This window comes from Mobula birostris, chromosome 31 (assembly GCF_030028105.1).
Source record: "Mobula birostris isolate sMobBir1 chromosome 31, sMobBir1.hap1, whole genome shotgun sequence".
Taxonomy (NCBI): Eukaryota; Metazoa; Chordata; class Chondrichthyes; order Myliobatiformes; family Myliobatidae; genus Mobula; species Mobula birostris.
This window is the reverse complement of record NC_092400.1, coordinates 6,073,450-6,098,901: the sequence shown is the minus strand read 5'-3', so window position 1 is coordinate 6,098,901 and position 25,452 is coordinate 6,073,450. Positions and strand designations below refer to the sequence as shown.

The 25,452-nt window shown below is 43.6% G+C and overlaps 1 protein-coding gene across 3 annotated transcripts in view; it reads right to left on the bottom strand.

Moving 5' to 3' along the window:
• The window catches only part of kremen1 (kringle containing transmembrane protein 1), a 225,732-nt gene extending 200,639 nt beyond the window's left edge, over nt 1-25,093 (bottom strand). For 2 of the 3 annotated variants that reach the window (XM_072247519.1, XM_072247520.1), the window contains exon 1: nt 24,843-25,093. In XM_072247519.1, coding sequence (XP_072103620.1) covers nt 24,843-24,924 — 82 coding nt within the window. In that variant the 5' untranslated portion in view covers nt 24,925-25,093. Of the gene's footprint in view, nt 1-6,308; nt 6,421-24,842 lie in introns of all 3 variants that reach the window. The other variant, XM_072247518.1, reaches the window with a different exon arrangement.
• Between the last annotated feature and the right edge of the window lie 359 nt (nt 25,094-25,452).

The following is a 25,452-nucleotide window of genomic DNA, read 5'->3' as shown; positions in this document are numbered from 1 at the left end:
CAAAATTAATCCACCAGGAAAAAGCGTTTGAAAATCAAAACCTGCAGGTGTTGAAAAATCTGAAATAAAAGCAAAAAAATGCCGGGAGCACTCGGTCAGTCAAGCAGTATCTGTGGAGAGTGAAACAGAGCTAATGCTTCATATCATTAACACTTCATTAGATCAGAAAGGAGTAAAAAAAAACAAGTCAGCTTTAAGTTGCAAAGAGGGTGGGGGAGGGATGGATAGATGGGAGAGGCTAGTGTTTGCTGAGCAGTCTGCTTCAACCAGAAACATTCATTCTGTTTCTCTTTCTACGGATGTTACCTGACCTTCTGTACATTTGCAACATGATCAAGAGATTCAGTTGTCGTTCAGCCCAAACATCAGAATGGAGAAGAAATGTGATCTGAATGACTTTGACCATGGAATGATTGTTGGTGCCAGATGGGGTGGTTTGAGTATCTCAGAAACTGCTCAGCATCTGGGATTGTCACGCAGTCTCTAGAGTTTACAGAGAATGGTGCAAGAAACAAAAAAAACATCCAGTAAGCGGCAGTTCTGTTGGTGAAAATGCCTTGTTAATGGGGGAGATCAGAGGGGAATGGTCAGACTGGTTCAAGCTAACAGGAAGCGTCAGTAATTCAGATAATCATATGTTACAACACTGGTGTACAGAAGAGCATCTCTGAACACATAACACATTGAACCTTGAAGCGGATAGGCTACAGCAGGAGAAGACCACAAACATGTACTCAGCGGCCACTTTGTTAGGTACCTCCTGTACCTATTAAAGTGGGCACTGAGAGTAGCTTACTGCTTATAAAGCTATGGCTCTATGACAATTCAGGTATGCTGGAAATAGCTCATTCAGAAAAACAGCTATTTTACAAAGTTGCACACTGATCATAATCGACAAAGTAATTCCTCAAAAGCTTTTTCAAATTTCAGAGTTCTGAAGAAGACTGTATTTATTGTGTTGCAAAGGGTGAGTGAAGGAGCTTGGAAATTAAGTGATGTGTGTAGCACAGGCAAGCAACATGACTTCTGACCATCTTCTAACTAGCCCTCCCCTTTCTGCAATCATACCACTCACATACCACACCAACATTTCAATTACAGCTCATACTCCAGATCAATCAGCACAAGAGCCAGGTACATGGTGCATAATTGTACGTAGAGCCCTGCCAAATTGCAGGATAGGCTTCAAAAAATTGTGGCCAGGGTGCAAACAAGACAGACAAGGCTGCGGAAAAGTAATATTGACTTTCTGTTCATTGTGGTAATTCCAAAAGGCAGCAGGCATATTTGTTTCTTAAGCTACGTAAACATGCTTCATTTTCAAAACATTTTGGACCTGCCAGTAATGTGGTTGTCCCTCGGGTACTGTTGAGAACCAGCTGCTGTTATTAAATCATCAGTCACCATTATGTAGCGAGGATTAGGGAGTGAAGCACTGGCAGCCCAGAGGGGTGGGCTGCCTCACGCCCTTTCACGCACGTAGTCCTAGCCTTCTATCTGTTGCAACCAGTTAACATCCCCATTACTGGTAGAGGGGGGATAGACAGTGGGCTGACATCCCAGAACCACAGCCCACCATTTTCCCCAGTCCGACAATCCCTGACCGTGTCCACCTGCACCAATTTCACTGCCTCTTCACTGCCCTTCTTTCTCCTCTCTTGACAGGGCGACAAAGGGGCGCAGCTGGTAAAGTGGTTGCTTCGGAGTCAGGAGATCAGAGTTCATTCCTGACCTCCACGATCATCTGCACTCTCCCCATTCTCCTGGTCACTGCATGGGTTTCTGCCAGATGCCCCACTTTCTTCCCACATCCCAAAGGCACACAGGTTGGTTCATTAACTAACTACTGTCGTACGTAGGTGAGTGGTAAAATCCGTGAGGAGTTGATGGCACTGGGTGGAGAATAAGAGGTCAACTGGTAGAGGCCAGACTAATAGTGACCCACCAGTCCTCCAGGTTTGGGGGTTCAGCTCAGAGCTAACAACCCTGACTGGTCAAAAAAAATTGTTACGGAAACAGCAATGAAAAATCCTTCGATATCTGCATGCAGCTGAGGACCCTGAACCACACCTGAGGCACAATAGAGGAGATGGCCAAGGACAGGCAGAGATGGAGGACCTTCATTGCTGCCCTAAACGTCAGCGGCGTAACAGGCAGTAAGTGAGTAAGTGGAGAATAAATGGGATAGGGTAAGATCAACATAAAAAATGGACGCTTTTTGGTCAGAGCAGATTCAGCGAGTAAATCTCTCTGTGACCCTGTGACAGAGAATAACAATGAGGAACAGAAGCAGGGAGAAAGTGTCAGTATATGAGGGCGTGAGTAAGCAGCACTCTGCATTGATGTCTGGGACAAGAATACAAAAGAGAAGCAGAGGCCATTAATACACAGCAATCCTCATCGTAGGGTCAGGAGTAGACAGGCTGAACCTGGGCACAACATATTGATGCAATTATGAAAAATGCATGCCAGTGGTATTATTTCATTAGGCGTTTGAGGAGGTTTGGTGTGTCACCAAAGACTCCAGCAAATGTCAACAGAAGTACAATAGGGATAGCACTCCTACTGGTTGTGTCATTGTCTACTGTGGAGGGGCCACTGCACAGGACTGGAAAAAGCTCAGAGAGTTGTAAACTCAGCCAGCTCCATCGTGGGCACTGGCCTCCCCAGTACCGAAGACATCTTCAAAAGTCGATGCCTCAAAAAGCTGGCATCCAACATTAATGACACCCCATCATTCAGAATAAGCTCTCTTCTTATTGCTACCATCAGGGAGGCAGTACAGGAGCCTGAGGAGACACTCAATGTTTAAGGGACAGCTTCTCCACTGTCCCCCGCCCCCAACCATCAGATTTCTAAATGGACAATGAACCAACCCATGAACAACACCTCTCTATTTTTGGTCTCTTTTTGCAGTACTTGTTTAATTTAATTTTTGTACATAATACTTAATTATAATTTATAGTTTTTTATGTATTGCACTGTACTTTTGCTGAAAAGCAATGAATTTCATGACATATGTCAGTGATAATAAATCTGACTATGACTCTGATTCTGGCCGAATGCCTTAACCACGTGGCCAAGTGGTTAAGGCACTCGACTAGCGATCTGAAGGTTGTGAGTTCGAGCCCCAACCGAGGCAGCGTGTTGTGTCCTTGAGCAAGGCACTTAATCACACAGTGCTCTGCAACGACACCGGTGCCAAGCTGTATGGGTCCTAATGCCCTTCCCTTGGACAACTTCGGTGTCGTGGAGAGGGGAGACTTGCAGCATGGGCAACTGCTGGTCTTCCATACAACCTTGCCCAGGCCTGCGCCCTGGAGAGCGAAGGCTTTCCAGGCGCAGATCCATGGTCTCGCATGACTAACGGATGCCTTAAATTCTGCAAATTGTCAATCTTACAAAGCCGCAGCTTTTGTTGATCCTTCTTAATATCTAAATAAGAAATCTGGGCTCCGCTGTAACACAGCCTAAAAACTAGCTTATACACAATAGCTGGGATTCGCCAGGTGTGTTTGTCATTTATGCAAGTAAGCAGATGGTGACCAAGTCACTGGAACAATTTCCGTTCTACAGATCAGTGGCCACAATTCAAAATGTTTGTCAAATGCTTGTAGGTGTGAATCATATTACATTCACCTATCCACAAATAAAACTTTATGCAAGAATTTTCCCTGTTGAACAAATCCTAATACGTACTTTTCTGTTGACAACTCGCCCCTTTGCTGACTTGTCTACATTGGCTCCCAACACAGTAATCGCAAGATATCCAAATTCTCACCATGAGTTCTAATCCCTACATGGCTTCCTCTCTCCTCATTTCCTTCCATATCTCTGCAGCCCTTATCCATTTCTGCTCTACTGCCCTACAGCTGAATTTTTATAGGTCCTAGGCTCAGGAATTTCATCCCTAAAGCTCCCCATATCTCCCTCCTTCTTAAAGTCGATCATAAAAATCTACCCCTTTTACACAGCTGTTATACTAGACGAAAAGTCATTGATCTGAAACATGAATTTTATCTTTCTCTTCACAGATGCTGTCTTAAGCTGCTACGGTATATACCTTTACACGATAGTGGAAACACTCAGCAGGCCAGGGAAACAAAGAAAAGAGAAACCAGGTTAATGGTTCAGGTTCAGGAGCCTTCAACAGAACTAACATCCATTTCTAACAAATTGTCCCTTACCTGAAATGTTTATGCTTCCTCTCTCCGCAGATGCTGCCTGACATACTGAGTGCATATAGCACTTTCTATTTCTAGAATCTATGTTTTTATTTTAAAATTTTCACTTACTGTTGGGATCTTTCTATTTGTAAGGTGTGTGTGTCAAATTTTAATTAATAAAAGTACAATACAAATGCAGGCTCCCTTGTGAGTGAGACAGCAAACAACTTCAGGTATGTAGGGAAATGGAGAAATTGATGAAGGGAAAATAGATACTTTACAAAGTAAAATGTCATTTAATTTGAAACAAATATAAACACAAAATATTCAGAGTGCCCACTTCAAAGCCTTGGGCTTTTACTTTCTACTGTGCATCCACAATGTTTCCACGACAGTTTGGAGTTCTACATCTCTTTATATGCAAGGTTGTGTAAAGAGAGGTAAAAGTGGAGGACGTTGAATAAAGTCTTTGTGCAAAGGTGAGTGGGAAAGGAATACGCTGAGCTCCTGGTGGCAGTTCCACACCAACAGAAGTCAGGCAGTGGAGAATGTTTTAACTGAATATACATTGTGCACAATAGCAAGCGGAATTCCAATACTGAGCATCTGTCTACAGCCAACGTTGATGGCTGTTTTCCAGAGCTTATTCTGTAATCTCCTCAATCTTCCCTTTCCCTACAATCACAGAGTCCTCGCCAAAACCATCACTTGTCGATTTGCCTCATGCCCCTCCCCCTGTTCTTCTGAACCTGCACACATCCAAATGATTCACCCATTCTGTTCTTATAGATCCATTTAAACACAATTTGTTATCATTGAAGTACTGACAAATGTATGTATAACTGGAGCTCACAAACCCCTTGAAGAGCCATAATCACTTTATTCTGCTAATACTGTAACCTGCAGTGCTCCATTAACTACCCACAAGATGATAATATCAATAAGTCTAAGTTATATTAATTGGAGTTATGTGCCTAGTCAAGAGAGAAAACAGCACAGATTCTCATAATACCCTTGTTTTATTGATTTTTGTGGTAGTTATTTTGTGCTTATAAAGCCAAAAGACTATTAATGTTGAAGAGCCAATCATTTTCTGGTTTGGAACACGAACAGCCTTCTCTATTAGCATACGTTGGAGTACTGGGGCGGTGTGTGCAAAGGACCTGGAGGTCTCTGGTGAATACATGAGATTGGCTTTACAAACTAGCTACAGTACTTCTCATATCAGTGCTTGGTTTTCTGACCAGTTTGTTTGATTATGATGGATGAGAATGGTTTGACTCAATATTAGCCCCATGATATTTAAAAGCGACATTTGGTTGAGTGTAGAGCTGCAACTTGAGCACAGATGGCAAAGTGTACACTGCCTCTTAAATTAGTGATTTCCCCTTTGATTTCATACTTCCATCTTCAAGGGCCCACGGATACATTACAGTCCCTCTAATGAGAGGTGAGGAAGATGGTGGGGGAATACTACTGTACAGCAGCTCTGCCCCTTGGTTCTGCATTCAGTGCTGGAAGCATTTAATGACCTCTTGTGTAAAAGTGTGAGGTCACGTACTTTGCTAAGAGGAAGTTAAAGGCAGATTTTTATCTAAACAGAGACAACAGTAGAAAATGAGTAAAGTATAGAGGATCTGGGTGTCCTTCTGCACAAATCACAAGAAGTTAGCAGACAGGTGCAGCAAGTGCTTAGGAACGAAAAGGACATATTGGCCTTTGTTGATAGAGGGATGGGGTTTAGAAATAGGGATGCACTGTTATAGTTCTGCTGCGTGGAACTAAGGCCACACCTGGAACTGCAGGCATAATTTTGCTAATTTAAAAAAAAGGTTTATCTCCATTGGAAGCAGATCCAAAAAGATTCACTCAGTTAACTCCTGGGCTGGCCAGCTGAAGAAAGTAGATCTACAGTACTATGCAAAACTCTTAGGCACATGTAAAAAGAAAATTCTGACACGTGAAGATGATTTCAAAAATAATGAAATGAAAAGTTCCTAAATATCACACAGTTTACTATAAAGAACAGCAGACAGTAAAGAAACTAAATCAAATCAATACTTGGTGTGCCTTTGAAACTGGATCAGTTCTCTTAAGTACACTATCATATAGTCTTATAAAAAGTTGGCTGGTCGGTTGTACCAAGAACCTTGAAGAAAGCCACAGTTCTTGTGCAGACTTTGGCTGTCTCGTCTGCTCCTGTCCCTCCTGGTAATCCAATGTTGAGATCAGGGATCTGTGGAGCCCACACCATCTGAAACCATATTAAAATCAAGGGTTTTTAAGATTTTGCACAGCATTGCATCTTCTTTGGACCTTAAGGTGGTTCCACAAAACACCAAAGGTTCAGAAGGGGAAATGACAGGGCAGACAATGAGATACTTTCCACCTCAAATGAGGGGTGATGGTTAGAAGACTAGGGTACAGCTATTTAAATATGGGGCACACAAGAACTTCTTCATGAATTCTCAGCCCCAAGGAGGGCTGATTCTTGGGGTGTTTAAAGAGGAGGTGGATCAGTCTTTGGAAGATTGGAGAACTGGAGGCTACGGGGAACTGGCACAAAGCAGGGACTGAGGCCTGGGACAGTTCAGCAATAGAGAGGCAGGAACAGGCTTGAAGGGACGAGAGGTCTAATTGGGCTGCTATGTTCTTAGATTCTCATTACTCCGCACAATCACTTTGCAGGTCCATGTGCCCCTTTGTCACTTTAGAACACTGAACAGTACAGGTCCTTTGGCCCACAATGTTGTGCCATACTTTTAATCCACTCTTAGACCAATCTAACACTCCCCTCCATTGATCTTTTGCCCATACGCCTATGTAAAAGTTTCTTATATGTCTCTAATGTCTCTGCCTCTGTTGCCAGCCCTAGCAGCTCATTTCACGCACCTACTAATTTCTGTGTAAAAAAAATACAACCTCTGACATCCTCCCTATGCCTTCCTCCAATCACCTTAAAATTATGACCCTTGTAATAGCCATTTGCAACCTGGGGGGAGAAAGTCTTGGCTGTCCACTCTATCCATGTCTCTTATCATCTTGTACACCTCTACCAGGTCACCTTTCATCCTCCTTCACTCCAAAGAGAAAAGCCCGAGCTCAATCAACCTATTCTCATAAGACATGCTCTCTACTCCAGGCTGCATCCTGGTAAATCTCCTCTGCACCCTCTCTAAAGCTTCCATATCCTTCTGATAATGAGGCGACCAGAACTGAACACAATTCTTTCCCGTTTCCCTTGGGAAATACTAATCCTCTCTTCATGCAATGTTATGCCTCTCTCTCTCTCTCACAGTCATCCTTGTCAAATATTCTCCATTCATCCATGAAGCACATTAATCTCACTCATGGGTGTCTTCTTACCCTCACTGCAGAAGAGAGCGCAGAGCACCGAGGAAGGACAGAGAATCCACATTTATCATCTCACACGCTTAGAGGCATTGCGATGAATCCCCATAGGAAATAGGGATATGGGGCCCCATCATTAGCAGATGACATATCCCACTGTTATTCGGACATGCTGTGTGCAATGTTGAATTACAGGAACCAAGTCAGCGCGGAATGATTAATAACCATGGGCACTAAGACACCTTTAAGCATCCTTACCTTGGCAGCTCTAATTCAAGCCATTTATCTCAGAGCGGGCCTTCAGCTGTCCAGAAAGCTAAGTATTTCCTAAGCTGCAAGATTCATGCCTATGTTACAGCATCTCCGATACCTGAACGTAAAGGTCTACACGAAGTTGTGGACACGGCCCAGTCCATCACAGGCAAAGCTCTCCCCATCACTAAGCACGGTCACAAGGAGTGCAGCCACAATAAAAAAAGCAGCATCCATCATCAAGAACCCCCATCATCCGGATCATGCTCTCTCCTCGCTACTACCACTGGGCAGGAGGTACAGGAGCCTCAGGTCCCACACCAGTAGGTTCAAGAACAATTAATACCCTGCAACCATCAGACTCGTGAACCAGCACGAATTATTAATCATTCACTCACCGCAATGCTGAACTGACTCCCACAGCCTATCTCACTTTCTAGAGCTATCGTCTTCGTATGCATAACAATTGTCTACCAGTCTTTGTTATTTATAGAATTTTTTTTAGATTATGAGAACACTCAGTCCTCTTTTATTGTCATTTAGAAATGCATACATGCATTACGAAATGATACAATGTTTCTCCAGAGTGATATCACAGAAAAACAGGACAAACCAAAGACTAACACTGACAGAACCACATCATTATAACATATAGTTACAGCAGTGCAAAGCAATACCATAATTTGATGAAGAACAAACCAAGGGCACTGTAAAAAAAAGTCTCAAAGTCCCCGAGTCGATCGGCTCCCGAGTCCCCGATAGCAGGCAGCAAAAGGGAGAAACTCCCTGCCATAAACCTCCAGGCTCCGCAAACTTGCCGATGCCTTGGAAGCAGCTAACCACAGCCAACACTGAGTCTATCCGTCCGAAAACTTCGGGCCTCCGACCAGCCCCTCCGATACTGCCTCCCGAGCGCCATCCTCTGCCGAGCACCTTCGACCTCGCCCCGGCCGCTGAAACACGCAAAGCCAAGGATTCGGGGCCTTCCCCTCCGGAGATTCCGGACCACACAGTAGCAGCGGCAGCGAAGCGGGCATTTCAGAAGTTTTCCAGATGTTCCTCCATACTCTCACGTCCGTCTCCATCAAATCAGAATTGTGCACGGTCCCCTACTTGACAGATTACAGATATCGTTCACTGGAGAGGCCGCGCGCACTGCCGACACGCCGCCATCTTCTCCTCTTGTATTTTATCATATTTAAATTCATAGAAACATAGAAAATCTGTAGCACATCACAGGCCCTTCGGCCCACAATGTTGTGCCAACCATGTAACCTACTCTGGAAGCTGCCTAGAATTTCCCTACTGCACAGCTCTCTATTTCTCTAAGCTCTATGTACCTAAGAGTCTCTTAAAAGACCCTGTCGTATCCGCCACCACCACCTTTGCTGGCAGATTCGATTGTACTTCTTCATTTTTTTGTAAATGCCTGCAAGTAAATGAATCTCAAGGTAGCATGTGGTGACATATATGTACTTTGATAATAAATTTACTTTGAACTTTGAACTTTGCTGGATTTATTGTATATATTTATAGAAATACAGCATGGCCCTTTGAGCTGATGGGCCCAGAAGCCGTTGATTTAACCCTGGCCTAATCTGGGACAATTTACAATGACTAATTAACCTACCAACTGGTATGCCTTAGGGCTGTGGGCTGAAGCCAGAGCACCCGGAGGAAGCCCACGTGGGTGCGGGGAGAACGTACGAACTCCTTACAGACGGCAGTGGGAAGTACAGCGAGATTGGCTTTCACGCGATGTCACAAGTGAATAAGAGCAGCTGGCAGAGAAGAGACTGCCGTGTGACAGCAGGACTATGGGCTGCTCAACGGTGCCACATCTCAGGGACCTCCAACGTGCTGTATCCTCCAAGAAATAGCAACAGAAGACATAAGATGTGCATCCAGGGCCCCACGGTGCGGGGTTGCCAAGAGATCAGAAGAACGTGTCTTTGTCATGGTACCACAGCACAGCAAAACGTCTCTCAGCCCCACAGCATCTATGCCAACCACCAGGCAGCAGCTTTAAACTCATTCGATACAGATCACACTTTACTTCCCCAACTCCCTTGAGATGTGCATTGACATTGTGTAATAGGGGCTCGTGTGAGCCATGCACGGCCACCTGCAGGACTGGCTTTTGACAGGGAACAGGGTTTGGGAGTTGGAACCCACCTCATTCTAATGTGTGCACACCGATTGCTATTTCTCCACTGTTCCCGGAGTTCATCGTCCTCATCCAGGACAACTGTGCCCTGTACTTCCTGTATGAAACCCAAGCTGGCGTCTTCTGAATGATGCCTCCACTTTCGTCATGGGACATTAAAGAGCCAATAGCTTGCTTGCCAGCATCAGTTTTGCTTGTATCTCTCCTGTGGGGCCGTTAGCATGATTCTATTGCAGCCCAGGGCTTTGGAGTTTAGAGTTCGATTCTGGCGCTTTCTGGAACATTCTCCCTGTGATCGCATGTGTTTCCTTCAGGTGCTCCTGTTTCCTTCCACAGTCCAAAGAAGTCCTAGTTAGTAGGTTAATTGGTCATTGTAAATTGTCCTGTGCTTAGGCGAGAGTTAAACAGGTGAGTTGCTGGGCAGCATGGCACAGTGGGCCTGAAGGGCCTGTTCCATGCAGTATCTCAAAAATTTTTTAAATAAATAATTAAGTAAAATTATCCATCATCAGCCATGTTTTAAGGTTTGTCTGAAAATAGTATTTGCTACATCTATCTTCTGGTGTGAGCAGAAGGACAGAGGGTGGACAGTCACAAGTCAAGGGTTTGGCGGTGGCCAGGGAGTCGCGAGTGAATGTGCGGATTCTTATATTGGGAGGACAGTTCATGGAGGGGAGAAGCACTCTCAGGTTGCCCAATGTGTGCAGTTAGAGGTACACTACACTTCCACTGACCTGGTCACAAATCCAAGAACTTCTTCATTCCCACTACACTCATCACAAGCTGGTAGCCGTGATAAGAAAGCTTTGTACATTATCATCTAGCAACTGCAAGATCCTCTAGGTATCTTCAAGAAACTCCCATGATAAAGAAGTTGAGGATAGAGTTGAACCAGCGGCCAAAGCCTGGCATTCAGGTCCAACTGTCTAGTATAACCCAGTGTAATGCCCCAAGTCTCCTGAACCTCCTGTTCAAGCATGTTGAGGAGACACTCATTCTCTGTCCATACAAAACCAAGGAAGACTTCAGGAGAGGGAAACCAGAGGTCCATGAGGATCAGAGATAGATGGGGTCAGTAGCTTTGAATTCCTGGGTGTCACTATCACAGAGGACCTGCCCTAGACCCGTCATATAAATATAATTGCAAAGAAAGCATAACAGTTCCTCTACTTCCTCAGGAGTCTGCAGAGATTTGGCATGTCATTAAAAGCCTTGCAAACTTCTATAAATGCATGGTGGAAGTGCACTGACTGGCTGCATTTTGGCCTGGAATGGGACAGCAATGTCTCTGAGCGGAAAATCCTACAAAAGGCAGTGGATTCAGCCCAGGACATCACGGGCAAAACCCTCCCAACCATTGAGCACACCTACATGAAACATTGCCATAGAAAAGCAGCATCCATCATCAAAGATCCTCACCACCCAGACCATGCTCTCTTCTCGCTGCTGGTGTCAGGCAGAAGGTACAGGTGCCTTGGAACTCGCACCACCAAGTTCAAGAATAGTTACTACTCCACAACCATCAGGATCTTGACCAAAAGAAGATAACTACACTCATTTAAGGACTCTGTTATATTGTTATATTATTATTTTAAGCTTGTTATTTATTGCTATTTATTTATGTCTGCATTTCCACAGTTTGTTGTCCATTGATCCTGTTTACAGTTACTGTTCTATAGATTTGCTAAGTATGCCCACAAAAAAAGAATCTCAGGGTTGTATGTGGTGTCATGCATGTACTCTGATAAAAATTTTACTTTGAGTTTCAAACTTTGAATAACAGGTGTCGCAAGCGTGACCGTCCCAGAAATGCACCTCCCCACTAACGCAGTAACACATTGAAAGATACCACCTAAACCATTGACATTTTTATAGCATTTCATCTTTCATCATTCCCAAATCCACCTACCTGCAGAACATACGTCCAAGTGTTAGTATCAATAACAGTAAGGTCAAAAAAGTACCAGTAATGCAAATAGCAATTTTTTTCTTAAAAACCTGCCACATCCTTTCTCTGGTAGTCAGCTATTCATATTTCCACTTTCTTATCACAAGAAAGACTGTAAGCTCACTGCCGCATGTGTTGGACTGATGAAATATTGCACCGATGAAATATTGCACCACCTCCCCTCCCCGCCTGCACTCAAAACCCTCAAGCCCATTTTCAGTACAACTTTCGCTCCCTTTCGTTAACTTCAAGTCTGAGAAAATAAATAACCTTGCCCTGACCGGCTGCAACATAGAGATCAGAGCAGGCCATTTGGCCCCTCAATCCTAGTTCTTCCTTTGTGCTTCATTACCCTATGAAAAGGTTATTCCATACCTCCATTATCAACTCCTTTTAACCATTTTAAGTATTATACCCACCTTCTATGATTTTGTTTTAAGCGCATCATATTGTGTTTCAGGGCAGTGCAAAGATAAATGTCTATAATTTCTATTTAAGTATTTAAAGTCCTAACAGTTCAAGATGAATAAAATAGCCAACTAATTATATTAGTTCTTAACTGGTACTTTAGTAAAATATCAGGTTGTAGGGGATTCTACGAGAACGGTTGTTTTATTGGTCAAGTGTCCTCTGCTAATGATTGGGACGGTTTTATTTTTGAAAAGAGAGCCTCCATGGTACAAAACGCATTGAAATAAAGATGGAAGCAATGTTTTTCCAATTCTTATATGGAAACTTGCTGGCAATCAGTTTGACATTCGACAAGAATCTATGAGCCTGTTGGATTTGGGGAAGAACAGTTCCTGAGGACAAACCCAATGAAGTTGAGGGAGAAAAGGTCTAGATTAATAAGGGCCTGATAATGTGCCTAGATAACAATTAATTAATCAACAACCACAGTCAGTAGTAAATATTGCACTAATCAATGGAAGCTAGCATGAAAGCCAATGTTAGCCAACTTGTAATTTAGTTCATCTTTAGAAGCATTTGGCTCATTATGCCTTCGATCATTACAACATTGCCTAATATACTTATGAGGTATTTCAGTTCATAGAGTGTAATGGATAGCTGGGAGCAATTCCAAGGCTGCAATCTGAAAAATAGCATCATTAACAATGAGAGCAAAGATTGTACATTTTATGTATTTCATTTAAACTGCGAACTCTGGGGGCAACTTTGGAATCACTTTGTCCTTTTATGTTATGTAGCACACCAGACTACAGCACAGAAATCGGCTGAACGCCATATTCTGAAGGAAAGTTAAGGAAGGGTAATAACAGATGGCTCCACCACCAATGCCAACATCTGATTCAATCACTAGGCTTCAGTAACTACAGCATGAAAAAAGTTAATGTGGGAAGGGAATATCTCTTATTCAGTGGCATTAATGTCCCTCCTAAATCAGACAGATCTCACATAAATATAACCTGCCTTAAGCCCCACAAGTTTCATCCTACCAACAAGCTTTCATCCTGAACCTTTAACATTCTTTGCTCTCATTTCCACATTAACTAGCATGGTGGTCTATTTGACCACAATTAGCAAATGAATGGAATTAAGTCGTGCTGGATTTTAGGCTGAAACATTCTACTCCAATTTCTAGTTTGCGTGGTCTGTTTCCTTGGACTTGCCTGTTTGAGAAGTTGAAGAGAAGATTTAATTAGGTTCTTTTAAAGTTATGAAGTGGTTCAGCATGCTTGGAGCTCCGTTCTTCAGAAACTTCAGAACTAGCAGCATACATTGAAGATAATGGAGCCTAATGTAAATAAACAAGATTGCAGAAGGGTGAGCAACATATGGAACAGATTTCCAGCATCAGTAGCCAAAGAGGAAACTTGAAGGGTTTTGTACAAGTTCCCGATATGTGCAGGGATTGTGGTTATTGTTTTTCATATGACATGAAGAGACATAAAGAGAAAAAAATGGAACATATGGATAGCTGGGAATGTACCCTGACAATCTTACCCTGTTCAGGTACTTTTTGGGATTAATATAACTGCATTTAAGAAAAAAATGCATTTAGATTTTTTGCTTTCATTGCTCCCTGGGGTCATTGCCTAAATGAATAAGTTCTCTAATCAGGTTCAATTACCATCCTGTAACAACGATCCTGTCTTGCGCACAGTTTCCCTTTCAATTTTAAACAGGTAGCTCTGTTCAAATGATAAGTCAGTATCCTGAAAGGGCTGGTAAGGTGGTGGCACTCTCAGTCACAGTGGGCACTCCGGGTCCAACTAAAGGTATAATTATCTGTCGTTTATGTCTTTTTTTGTGTGATCAGAAGACACAGCTGGTTATCAAGAACATCAAGTTCTGAAGGTCTACCCCATCAGCAAGTTGCCTGACAGCAACAGAGCTGGACTGACTATATACCATTGTCACCTTGTCTCCTGGACTTTTTGCGTTCTGTAGTCATGGCAGGCTAGTGCATGATACAAAAAAAATAAGGTGCGAGTGATTGCCTTGGATGTTTTTCTTGTGATCGCAAGACCCTGCTGGATATTGGTAATGTAGAATACTACAAATCCAGTTCACTGCCTCATTTGCAAATGTGACTGCGGGGGAACTGTGCTGCCTCGGTTGTGGCAATGTCTAGGCCCTCAGGCAGCAGAGTCGCCTGTTGCAGCTGTCCAGGAGAGAAGACACTGAGGTGATATAAGAGAGAGCAGAGACCTCTGTGGGTGCGCTGGAGTCCATGCTGGGTTGGGACCCTCCCAGCAGTGCTGCTCTCTAGTGTTCGCTCGGTGCTGCTCTCCAGTGTTTGCTCGGTGCTGCTCTCCAGTGCTTGCCTGATGGAAAACAAACTGGACCAGAACAACATTCCATGCACCATCATGCCATTCAGGGACTTGGACTGCATATTTTTTTTGCTACAGTATGTTTTCTGCTATCATGACCATATGCATGCCGTGCACTGTGCGCTGTTGGTAATGTGTTTTGCACCATGGCCCCGGAAGAATGCTTTTTTGTTTGGATATATTCATGCATGGTTGAATGATGATTAAATATGAACCTGAACTTGAAACACTCATATTGTTTACCTTCATAGAAGGTCAATTAAGTATTCCTAGCATTTTCCAATTTACCGCATCTACAGTACTTGTATTTGAAATGAAATTACTGGAAAATCCTTTTTTAAAAATGTGATTTGCAGCAGTAGAACACTGATTGTGGTATTGAAAAAATAACAGCCATTCATAAGGCACTGTCATCGGCTGGATTCAAACAGCAGTATTTTTCCTTTGAAGTCAGAAAGTAGACCGTGTAAGATTTATTTATTTACTTATTTATTAAGATACGATGTGGAACAGGCCCTTCCCACCCTTTGAGCTGCGACGATTCCCAACTTAACCCTTGCCTAAGTCATGGGACAATTTCCAATGACCAATTAACCTAATGACCAGAACATCTTTGGACTGTGGGAGGAAAGTGGAGCACCCGTAGAAAATTCACACATTCCACGGGGGAGGACATACAGATGATGTCAGAATTGAACTCTGAACTCCTCCAAATAGTGTAATAGTTTTGTGCTAATCACTATGCTATAGTGGCACCCATGGATTCTAGCATCTGAGAGCACAATCCACAATTTAGTTAATCCTTTACAAATGGAAAGTTATCTGCAATAATAAAACCTCACTTGCTTGTTAAGGTACAGAAGGTGAATGCAGGAGTGATTGCTAGTTCAAATAAATCTATGCAATGGCTATCAAGGATTTGGGAAACCATGTAATATGTCCTCTGGGTGATAGAGGACTGCCATTTAAAATGCAATATGTAACAACCAAAGGTATGCCAGGCCCACATTTAACATGGGATATCAAATAGTCAGTCGAGGACCCAGTGCTCGTAGAATAGGGTATATAATCTCTGATGGTGACTTGGGTGCTTAATTAAGAAGGATATTTACCACAAGTTAGCAATTGACAATATTGGATCAGATCCCACTCAATGCAGGGTATTTAACATGGAATATACATTGGCCAATATAGGGCTGAATGTTGATGCTCACATAATGCACAGAACTTAGCAAGTGAAATATAATGGGTGATGGTGGATCAAGTGCAAGGCTGATGCAGGCTTTATTATTGGTGGTAATGGACCATGCACCTGATTCATGTGTGTGTGTGTGAAAGGCAGCCTGTCCAATCCCAGCTATTTCTATCAAAGGCAAAAGTCAAGACCAGCTCTCTAGAGTTCTCTCAGCTTGAGTCAAAAACCCAACTCCAAGACGTCAGTTTAAAGCTGGGGTTCCCAACCTGGGATCCGTGAACCCCTTGCTTGATGGTATCGGCACATGGCATAAAAACGGTTGAAAACCCCTGGCTGAAAGGGTGAGTCGTTTCATTATTGATGCCTTCACACTAAGGACATCCTTTATTGTGTTGTGTGGCATTGCAAATGGGATAGATGTAGAACTGACTCAAAAGCAAGGATTCATGAGGTACTAAGGACCATCAAGGGCAGCAGAAGTGTGCACCATGCAATCTGTAACCTAATGGCCAGTGTATCTCTCACTCTGCCATTACTGTCACAAAAGACCAACTCTGGTTCAATGAGGGATGACGAAGAGCTTGCTGAAAGCAGCACCAGGCGTAGCTAAGTGATACAATGCAGGTTATATTCATGTTAAACAAACCAAAGAATGGAATAGACGGAGCCAAGCAAACTCGCAATCAATGGATCAGATTAAAGGTCTACAGTCCACACATCCAGTCATGAATGGTGGTAGAAATTAAAATGCATGCAATGAGAAAGCTCCAAGAACACCCCAATCCTCAATGGCAGAGTCCAGCATATTAATGCTGAAGTATTTGCAGCTCTATTCAGCCGGTGGACACCAATAAATTATCCACTTTTGCTTTCTCCTGAGATTCCCTCACTGTCACAGAAATCTATCTCCATGCAAGTCATTCTGTGCGACTTCAAGAAATGACTGACATTGTTTACTACAACAAAGACTGTGAGACCAAAAAGCAGCCCATTAACATTTCAAAATTCCAGAACAAACTGCTCGTCTAGCCAGGCAGTTCAAATACAGTTACAATGCTAGCATCAGTCCAAGGATATCCGGCTATCAAAAAGTGGGGTTTATCAGTCAGGCTAATTTCTGCCCAATCAGCCAACATTCAATGATCAGCAAAGTGAAGGAAGGTGTCATATACACGTACTATCAAGCAGACCCTATTCATCAACAATCTACCCAGTGATGCCCACTTTGGGCTTTGTCAGAAATGGTAGGTTCAAGACTATGCCAGCCTTAGTTCAAACATAGACCAATGAATTGAATTCTGAAAGTGTGGAATCAAGGCATCTTTAACTAAGTGTGGCATCATTGTGCCCTGGTAAACTGAAGTCAATGGACATGAAAGAGAAAACACTCTAGTGATAAGTCACAGCTCACAAGAAGTAAAGTTGCTGTGGTTGCGGGCTCCAGAATATCATTGCAAGTGTTCCTCTGTGCAATATCCTAGGTCCAGCCGTTAAAAGTCACACTGTTCATTGATGACTATGTAATACTCAAATCCATTTGCAATCTTCAGCAAAATGAAGCAGTCCATCCCTGTGTGCAGAAAGACCTAGACAACATTCGGGCATGGGTTAATTATTGATAAGTAATCCTCATGTCACAGTGATGCTGGACAATGACCGCATGAGACAGAAGCTGGCCAACATTGATTGGAAGGGAACACTAGCAGGGACGACAGTAGAGTAGCAATGACTGGAGTTTCTGAGAGTGATTCAAAAGATTCAGGAATGGTTCATCCCAAAGAAGAAGCATCCTAAAGGGAGGATGAAGCAACCGTTACAGACAAGGGAAATCGAAGACAACATAAAAGAAAAGGGAAGGGCATGCAGTGTAGCAAAAAAAATAGTGGAAAGCTATAGGATTGAGAAGTTTTTAAAAAACCTACACAAGACAACTAAAATAATAAGAAGAGAAAAGATAAGATATGAAGGTAAGCTAGCCAATAATATAAAAGAAGATACTAAAAGTATTTTCAGGTAAAGAGTAAGGGAGGCAAGGCTGGACCTTGGACTACTAAAATATGATGCTGGAGAGGCGTAATGGTGGATAAGGAAATTGCATCATTCCTCACTGTGGAAGACACCAACAGCATGTCAGAAATTTAAGAGGCCAGGGGCAAAAGTGAGAGTGGTCATTATCACTGAAGAGAAGGACTTTGGGAAGCTAAAATGTCTGAAGGCAGATAAGTCACCTGGACCAAGTTGACTACCCTCCAGGCTTCTGAAAGAGGTAGCTGAAGAGATTTTGGAGACAGTAGTGATATTTCAAGAATTACTGGATTATGGAATGGTTCTGGAGAACTGGAGCTGCTAAACAAGATAAGAGCCTATAATATTACAGGAATGATATTAGTATCGACAGAAAGCGGCTGACTGACAAAAAGGCAAAGAGTGGGAATAAAGAGGGCCTTTCCTGGTTGGTTGCCAGTGACTAGTGGTGTTCTGCAGGGATCTGTGTTGGGTCAGCTGCTTTTCATGGTGTATGTTAATATCTGGATGATGGAATGGATGGTTTTAGGGACAAGTATCTTTATGATACAACTTGCAGGTTGTGAGGAAGGCAAATGCAATGTTGGAATTCATTTCTAGAGGACAAGAATATAAAAGCAAGGACGTAATACTTGGGCTTTATAAGGAATTGGTCAGACCACATTTGAAGCATTGTGAGCAGTTTTCAGCCCCATATCTAAGAAAAGATGTGCTGGCATTGGCGTCAATCCAGTGGAAATTTACACGAATGATCACTGGAATGAAAGAGTTAACATATGAGGAGCATTTGATGGCTCCAGGCCTGTACTTGCTGGAGATTAGAAGAATGAGTGGAAAGCTCCAAATGTACTAAATAATGAAAGGTCTAGTTTGAGTGGACGTGGCGAGGATGTTTCCAATAGTGCAAGATTGTTGGACCAAAGGGCACAGCCTCACAGTAGAAGAGCCTCATTTTAGAGCAGTAATAAGGAGAACTTTCATTCACCAGACGGTGGTGAATCTGTGGAATTCATTGCTGCAGATGACTGGGAAGTTCCAAGTTGATGGGTATATTGAAAGTAGATGAGTTAAGTTCTCGACTAGTAAGGGTGAGAAAAGTTATGAGACGAAGGCAGGAAATGGGGTTGAGAGGGAAAATAAATCAGCCATGATCAAATGGTGGTGCAGTCCTGATGGGCTGAATGGCCTAATTCTTCTCCTATGTCCTATGGTCTTATGGTCTTCCAAACAAAAGAGAAGCTTTCAGCTACTCTTAACAATGCACGGCAAGTCCACCACTGTCTATACCCTTATACCCAGGGCTCACTGTTGACTGAAAACACAAATGGACCAACCTCATAAAGAAAACAGCTGAGGAACAGGTCAGAGGCTGAGTACTCCATGGCAAAAGATGCATCTCTTTTCTACCATCTGCAAGGCACAAGTCAGGAAGGTGACTCCACGCTTTGCTTGGCAGAGTGCAGCTTCAGCAAGAATCAAAAAGCTTGACATACCAAGCAAAGCAGACAGTTTATCTGGCACTCATCAACCACCTCTGATGGACAGCAGATGCAGTGAGCACCAAAGTCCACCATGGTCACTTGCATATAATATTCCAAAAGCCCTTCACATGGCCTCTTCTTCCTACCACCATGAAGGACAAGGGTAACAGATGCATGGGAACACCACTACCTGCAGCTACTCCTCCAAATAGTGCACAGATCTGCCAGGAAATATGTTACCATTTCTTCATCCTATCAAACACTGAAAGGCTTAAGTAGAGTGGATCTGGAGAAGCTGTTTCCCATGGTGGGAGAGTGTAGAGCCAGAGGGCACAGCCTCAGGATAGAGGGACGTCCAATTAGAATGGAGATGAGGAGGAATTTCTTTAGCCAGAGGTCAGGAATCTGTGGAATTCGTTGCCACGGGTGGCTGTGAAGGGCAAGTCATTGGGTGTATTTCAGGTGGAGGTTGATAGTTTCTTGACTAGTCAGGACGTGGAAGGTTACAGCATGAAGGCAGATGAATGGGGTTAAGAGGGAAATGGATGTTCCATAATGAAATAGTGGAGCAGATTCGACAGGCCAAATGACTTAATTTCTCCAAGTCTTCTGGTCTTATGGCCTTCATCGCTATGGAATATATCCAGGAACTACTGGGCAACACTGTGGGAGCACCTTTACCGGAGGAACTACAAGTTCAAGAAGGAGGTTCGCCACACCTCTTCGAAGGTGATTAGAAACAGGCCATAGATACTGGCTTCATGAGTGTAGCCCTGGTTCTGATTTTTTTTTTGGTCTGGAATATAAGGATAAACTATTTGAGGAGATTGTATTTGAAGTGTTTTCCCATCCGACTCTCTGTCCTACAGCAGAAATGTTCCTTCATGTTACTTGTTTATCCATTATGCAATTTGGATCACTTTAAATTTAATTTGAGCGCCTCTAGTCCCAGGCTTTCGAAGCAATGTACAACAATTTTCTTTTAGGCAGAAATGACAAGTCAGTGAGTGGTCATGACATCTATCTGCCACGAGCCATTGCCAAGGCTCCTTTATACATGAGTAGATCACATAAGAGCTTTTAGAGAAGGAAGACTTCCATACACCACTCGGGGAGTGAATTTAAGTGCATAATAGAGGTATCTTTCCTGTAAGCCTCCAGCAAATAAATATTCATCAGTGTGACGTAAGCAAATATTAGATTATATTCCAATCGATTTCCCTCTCGTCATGTTCTATGACAACTATGTTTGCATTATATAAGGAATAACAGATGGCTGAATTGTTTTATAAGGCTTTAACATTACATTTAAATATGGTGTGTGTGTTATAGGCTTGAATATGCTCCTAAATCATACCTATTATTGTAGACTTATCTCTGTTGCTAGCAAGCTCATTGGCTTTAGATGCTTAGGGTCTGAATTCCTCCAATAGTGCTTCTGCACCCATTGCAGCAATTCTGGAGTGAGAGAGATTGTTCTGCTGAGTGATATGTTGAACTGGATACACTGCCTACTCACGAGAACACTGATTATCCCATAGCACTTTGCTTGAATCCTCCACCAGCATTCCTCCCTCAACCAACATTCTTGCAAAGTGCACCATCAAAGAATGGTCACCCTATATGCCTATGCAGCAACAATTGGTTTGGGAAAAAAATCTGTTTTAACCAAGCACTAACATTACATAAATACCTATTACTGTAGACAGATAATTGCCTTATTTGCAGTTGGAGTTCTTGTTTTTTGTGGTTTAGCCAATGTTCCAACAATGCCCTTCCTGAGTCCAAATTGTTTTCTGATACAAGAAAAGATATTGAACGTTATTATGCCATTGAACCAGAGCTTTAGTCGGGTCACTGATAAGAGAGGGTTAAATGAAAAGTAACTCGTTGGTCCATATGTGTGTGGTGTGTAGTCAATAATGGATATCTGGCAACAATTACAAGGCTCTAGTCTAATTGAAGGGTGCAATGACATGACATATTTCCTGAGCAAGACTTGAACAGTTTATAATCGTGCTGTGAAGCCACAAGATTACATTACTGCCTTGAAATCACTTCAGGTGATCTCTCTCTCTCTCTCTCTCACACACACACACACACACACACACACACACACACACACACACACAAAGTTGTTTTCACTCAGCGGTAGTTGTATGTAATGTCAGCCAGTTATCAACCAAGTTTGATGAAAATTAAACATATTTGCCTATTGCATCTCAAAGGTACATTGTTCACATTAAAAGGTATCTAGCACCGGTGTTTAATGCCCATCCTCTACTTCCTCTGCAAGGGTAGAACTTAATGGAAGTTGGTAAATGAACTACTTCAGGAGATGTGGGGCAGGAATGTACCTTTCACCTTGGGATCTCCTTCCCAAGAGGGATTTTGCCTTCTATTTTCTTCTCAGTGACACCAATCATGTTTATACACAGATTATCTTAAATTCCAGTGGTAATATTTAAACTCCAAATTCTTCTAATATTAATCAATGCCCATGCATTGTACAAAAAGAACGAAATTACGTATCCAGATTATTAACTGTGACATGCCGCTCCAAGAAATGACTAGCGTTCCCGTCCATAGGTATGGTTAATAAAATTAACTCAGTGTAACTGTCAGCACCTTCCAAACTGCAGCCGATATTATTTCTGTGTCCAGGTCTTAACGTATTTTTCCCGCGTTGAAAATTAACACCTTGGGCGCCGTGTGCTTTGTTTATGGGGGTGTATGTGTAATCACCTCCGTGGTATGGGGGTGTATGTGTAATCACCTCCGTGGTAAAAATAAAGGGGATAATGAACTTTCCGCTTGAAAAACTCTGCGGGTTGCGTATCAGCTGTTGGAGAAAAGGAACTGGAGATGTTTCGGAACGAAGTCCGGCAACAGGACTTCCAGATTCCAGCATCTTGCAGTCCCTTGTCTCTCCTTAAAGGGTGTCATGTTGTCTAGGGAGATTTGCGGCGCTATCCCACTCCTCTGTTCCCGAAGCGATGGATATACAGTACCACACACCAGATCTCGGTGCATCATTCCACAGCGCAAACGTAGAGAGTGAGCATCGATAGGATTCCTTCCAACCGGCTTTCCCAATCCCGCAACACACACACACACAACGCTGGAGGAACTCAGCAGGCCAGGCAGCATCTATAGAGGGAAATGACCTGTCGATGTTCCGGGCCTAGAAACGCCAACTGTTCATTTCCCTTCGTCGTCCTGCGGAGTTCCATTTTGCGCAGGTTGCTTAAGACTTCCAGCATCTGTAGAACCTCTTGTGTCTCCACAAACCTGCAATGGTCAACCAGGATCGCCAGACCGTGACAGGTGGAGGGGGGCAGTTCTTAGCTGGCCTTCACCCTTCCTGTTGCCTCTCGTCCCCACGACTCGGATGCTAATCGTAACGACCGACTCAAGCTCAAGACTGGATCAGCCTCCGCTTCTGGGGCACCCTGCGGAGCTGGGAGGTGACGTTACAACTCACAACAAGAAAACAACTGTTGTATCAGTTAATCTGACTACGTCCTGATTCTTCCTATAATTACCAGTCCCAATATTCCCCCAGACCGCTCCAACAAAGGGTCTCGATCTGGAAGCTGTTTCTCTCTCCACCGATGCCGCCTGACCTGTTGAGTGCCAACTGTACTCTCTACTTCAGATTCCCGGATCTGCAGTTTTTTAAATATATATGCTTGCCCCAATCTTACTTCATTTTCAATGTGCCGAGGCACATTGTTTCCTATAGCGGGTGAGTCTGGGGCACAGCCTCAAAATAGTAGGACATCCCTTTGGAACGGAGGTGAGGCGGAATTTCTTTAGCCAGAGGGTGGTGAATCTGTGGAATTCATTGCCACAAGCGGTTGTGGAGAGCAAGTCATTTGGTAAATTTTAAACACCCCCGCTTTAATAGGGTCCTTGATTAGTAAGAACGTCAAAGGTTACGGGGAGAAGACAAGAGATTGGGGATGAGGGGGATAATAAATCAGCCATGATGGAATGGCGGAACAGACTCGATAGGCCGAATTACCTAATTCTGCTCCCGTGTTTTACAATCTTACGGGACGGGCTGATTCCTAACTTTGGAGACTTATCGTTTTGGAAGGCTATGCATTTATAGCAGGATTTCTGGGTACAGTACCGCAGCTTTCGGGAGACAGCTTTGCTGTAAAGGGTCGAGCGGGCGGGCAGCAGGTTGTGGTTAGCAGTCACCGCGTCAGGGAGCAGATTTGAGGCTGAATTTTGGAGCACCGAGACCATACGGATGTCGGTCCGCAGATGGTGGCATTGAGGAACTAATGCCTGTGACGATTTGTGGAAAGCGGGGCTCCTTAATTAATAGCGCTACATTTGGCAGAGAGAATAAAAAATGAACCGTTTTATTTTAATGAGACGAAGGCTTCGGACTCCAGATCATTTGTCATGTGTGAGGGGCTTCAATAAGGGATAAGAAATGGATTGTGTTTCCTGAGCCACGTTAAACTGCGCGCAGGATTTCAGAGCTAAATCTTCGCACGCTTTCCTTTCGCCATGAAAACCAATAAAGAACTTAAAAAGATGTTAAAACTAAATTTCCCGGTCGTGTAGAGGAAATTCACACCAGATCGCAGCTCGCTAACGTCTCATTCTCCAGGGACGGGTTTAAATCAGAATCGGTTCGTTAGCTCGAAGACACGCTGTGGTATTAGTTATTATCACATATTTGACCTCTTTCCAATCTAATCATGGACTCAAGACAGTCTCGAATGGACTGTCAGTAAAAGTGATTTCTTTATCACAGCGGAACGCTGACGGGTCAAGGGTCTGAACCGAACCTAGCGGCCTGTACAAGCTGCCAGTGTCAGCTTTGGCTGAAATATCGAGCCGCCTGTGCCCGGCCATGCGTTGATCGCTGTGCACTGACCAGCTACTTGCGGGATCTGTCAGGCGTCTGACAATTTCCACCATGCGCTTATCCATCTTCTACATATCTAGCTGGCTTTCAGTCAACCGACATATTTAGCCTCATATATACAGCAGTTATCTATTTATCTATCTATTTGCTTATCTTTGTACGTTTAATTAGTTTGCACAATTAATCATTTATATAATAAGTATTTAGAGATGTCATAAGCAGTTACTTATACAGGTACATTTATATGTAGCTCTGCATTGTTTCATTTACCTCTTTATCCTCCTATGCATTTCAGTATTTAACAAAGATCACAGTCGGTTTTGTGAAAGTCGCAAATGATGGAGCAAAACTATCCTGAAAGTCTGAGAGCGATCAATTCGGAGCGACCGACTCCCCCCCACGCCAGGTTACGGTTGCATACACTTGGTGCCTCTTTCTGTCTGCGAGCTGGGACCCTGTCCTCGGTCCCACCGAGCCGCTTCAACGCTCCCTACCCCGAACACAATCGCCGCACCCGGGAGACGTGATTAAATTAAAACCGTGCATTCGCGGTAGCGAATTGACTCACCGGTGTTCAACTCTGCCCACCCGAGGGTGACTATACATCCGAATCTCATGTACAGGGCGAGCGTGTCTGCCCAGGAACCCATCGCTGAGACGGCAGAGCAAGGGAGCGAGGGGATGGCTGTGCGGGGCAGGTAGCGGAGAGGCACCAGTCAGGCTGGGGAGGTCAGGTTGGTTGCTTGGTGTCACCTCTCAGCCCTCTGATCCCTAACTCCAGCTGTACCTAAGGACAGCCTGGGGGAGTGGGAGGGAGAGAGCGAGCGAGCCAGCGAAGAGGGATCCTATTACTGGGAGCATGTGACAGGAAGCCTGGCTCTAAACCTGCTTGGAAAAGACTGTAAGCCGCAAACAAACCCTCGCTATCGACTCGGTCTGCACCTGGGAGCGATGTTCAGCGTCCCCTCTCTCAGTTAGGAAATAAAACCCAATAAAATCCGGTCGTGCACGCTCTCCAGCCCTAAATTAAAACGAAGTACTCATACCCAGAGTCTTTTGAAAGAGAGGGTTTGTGTCATCGCGCGTAAAGCTTCGCCGGCAATTAGAGAATTTTCCGGCGTAACTCGGGGAATGTAAAGCAAGATCCCATAGGCAGTGAATTCAATCAGACGGGAGAT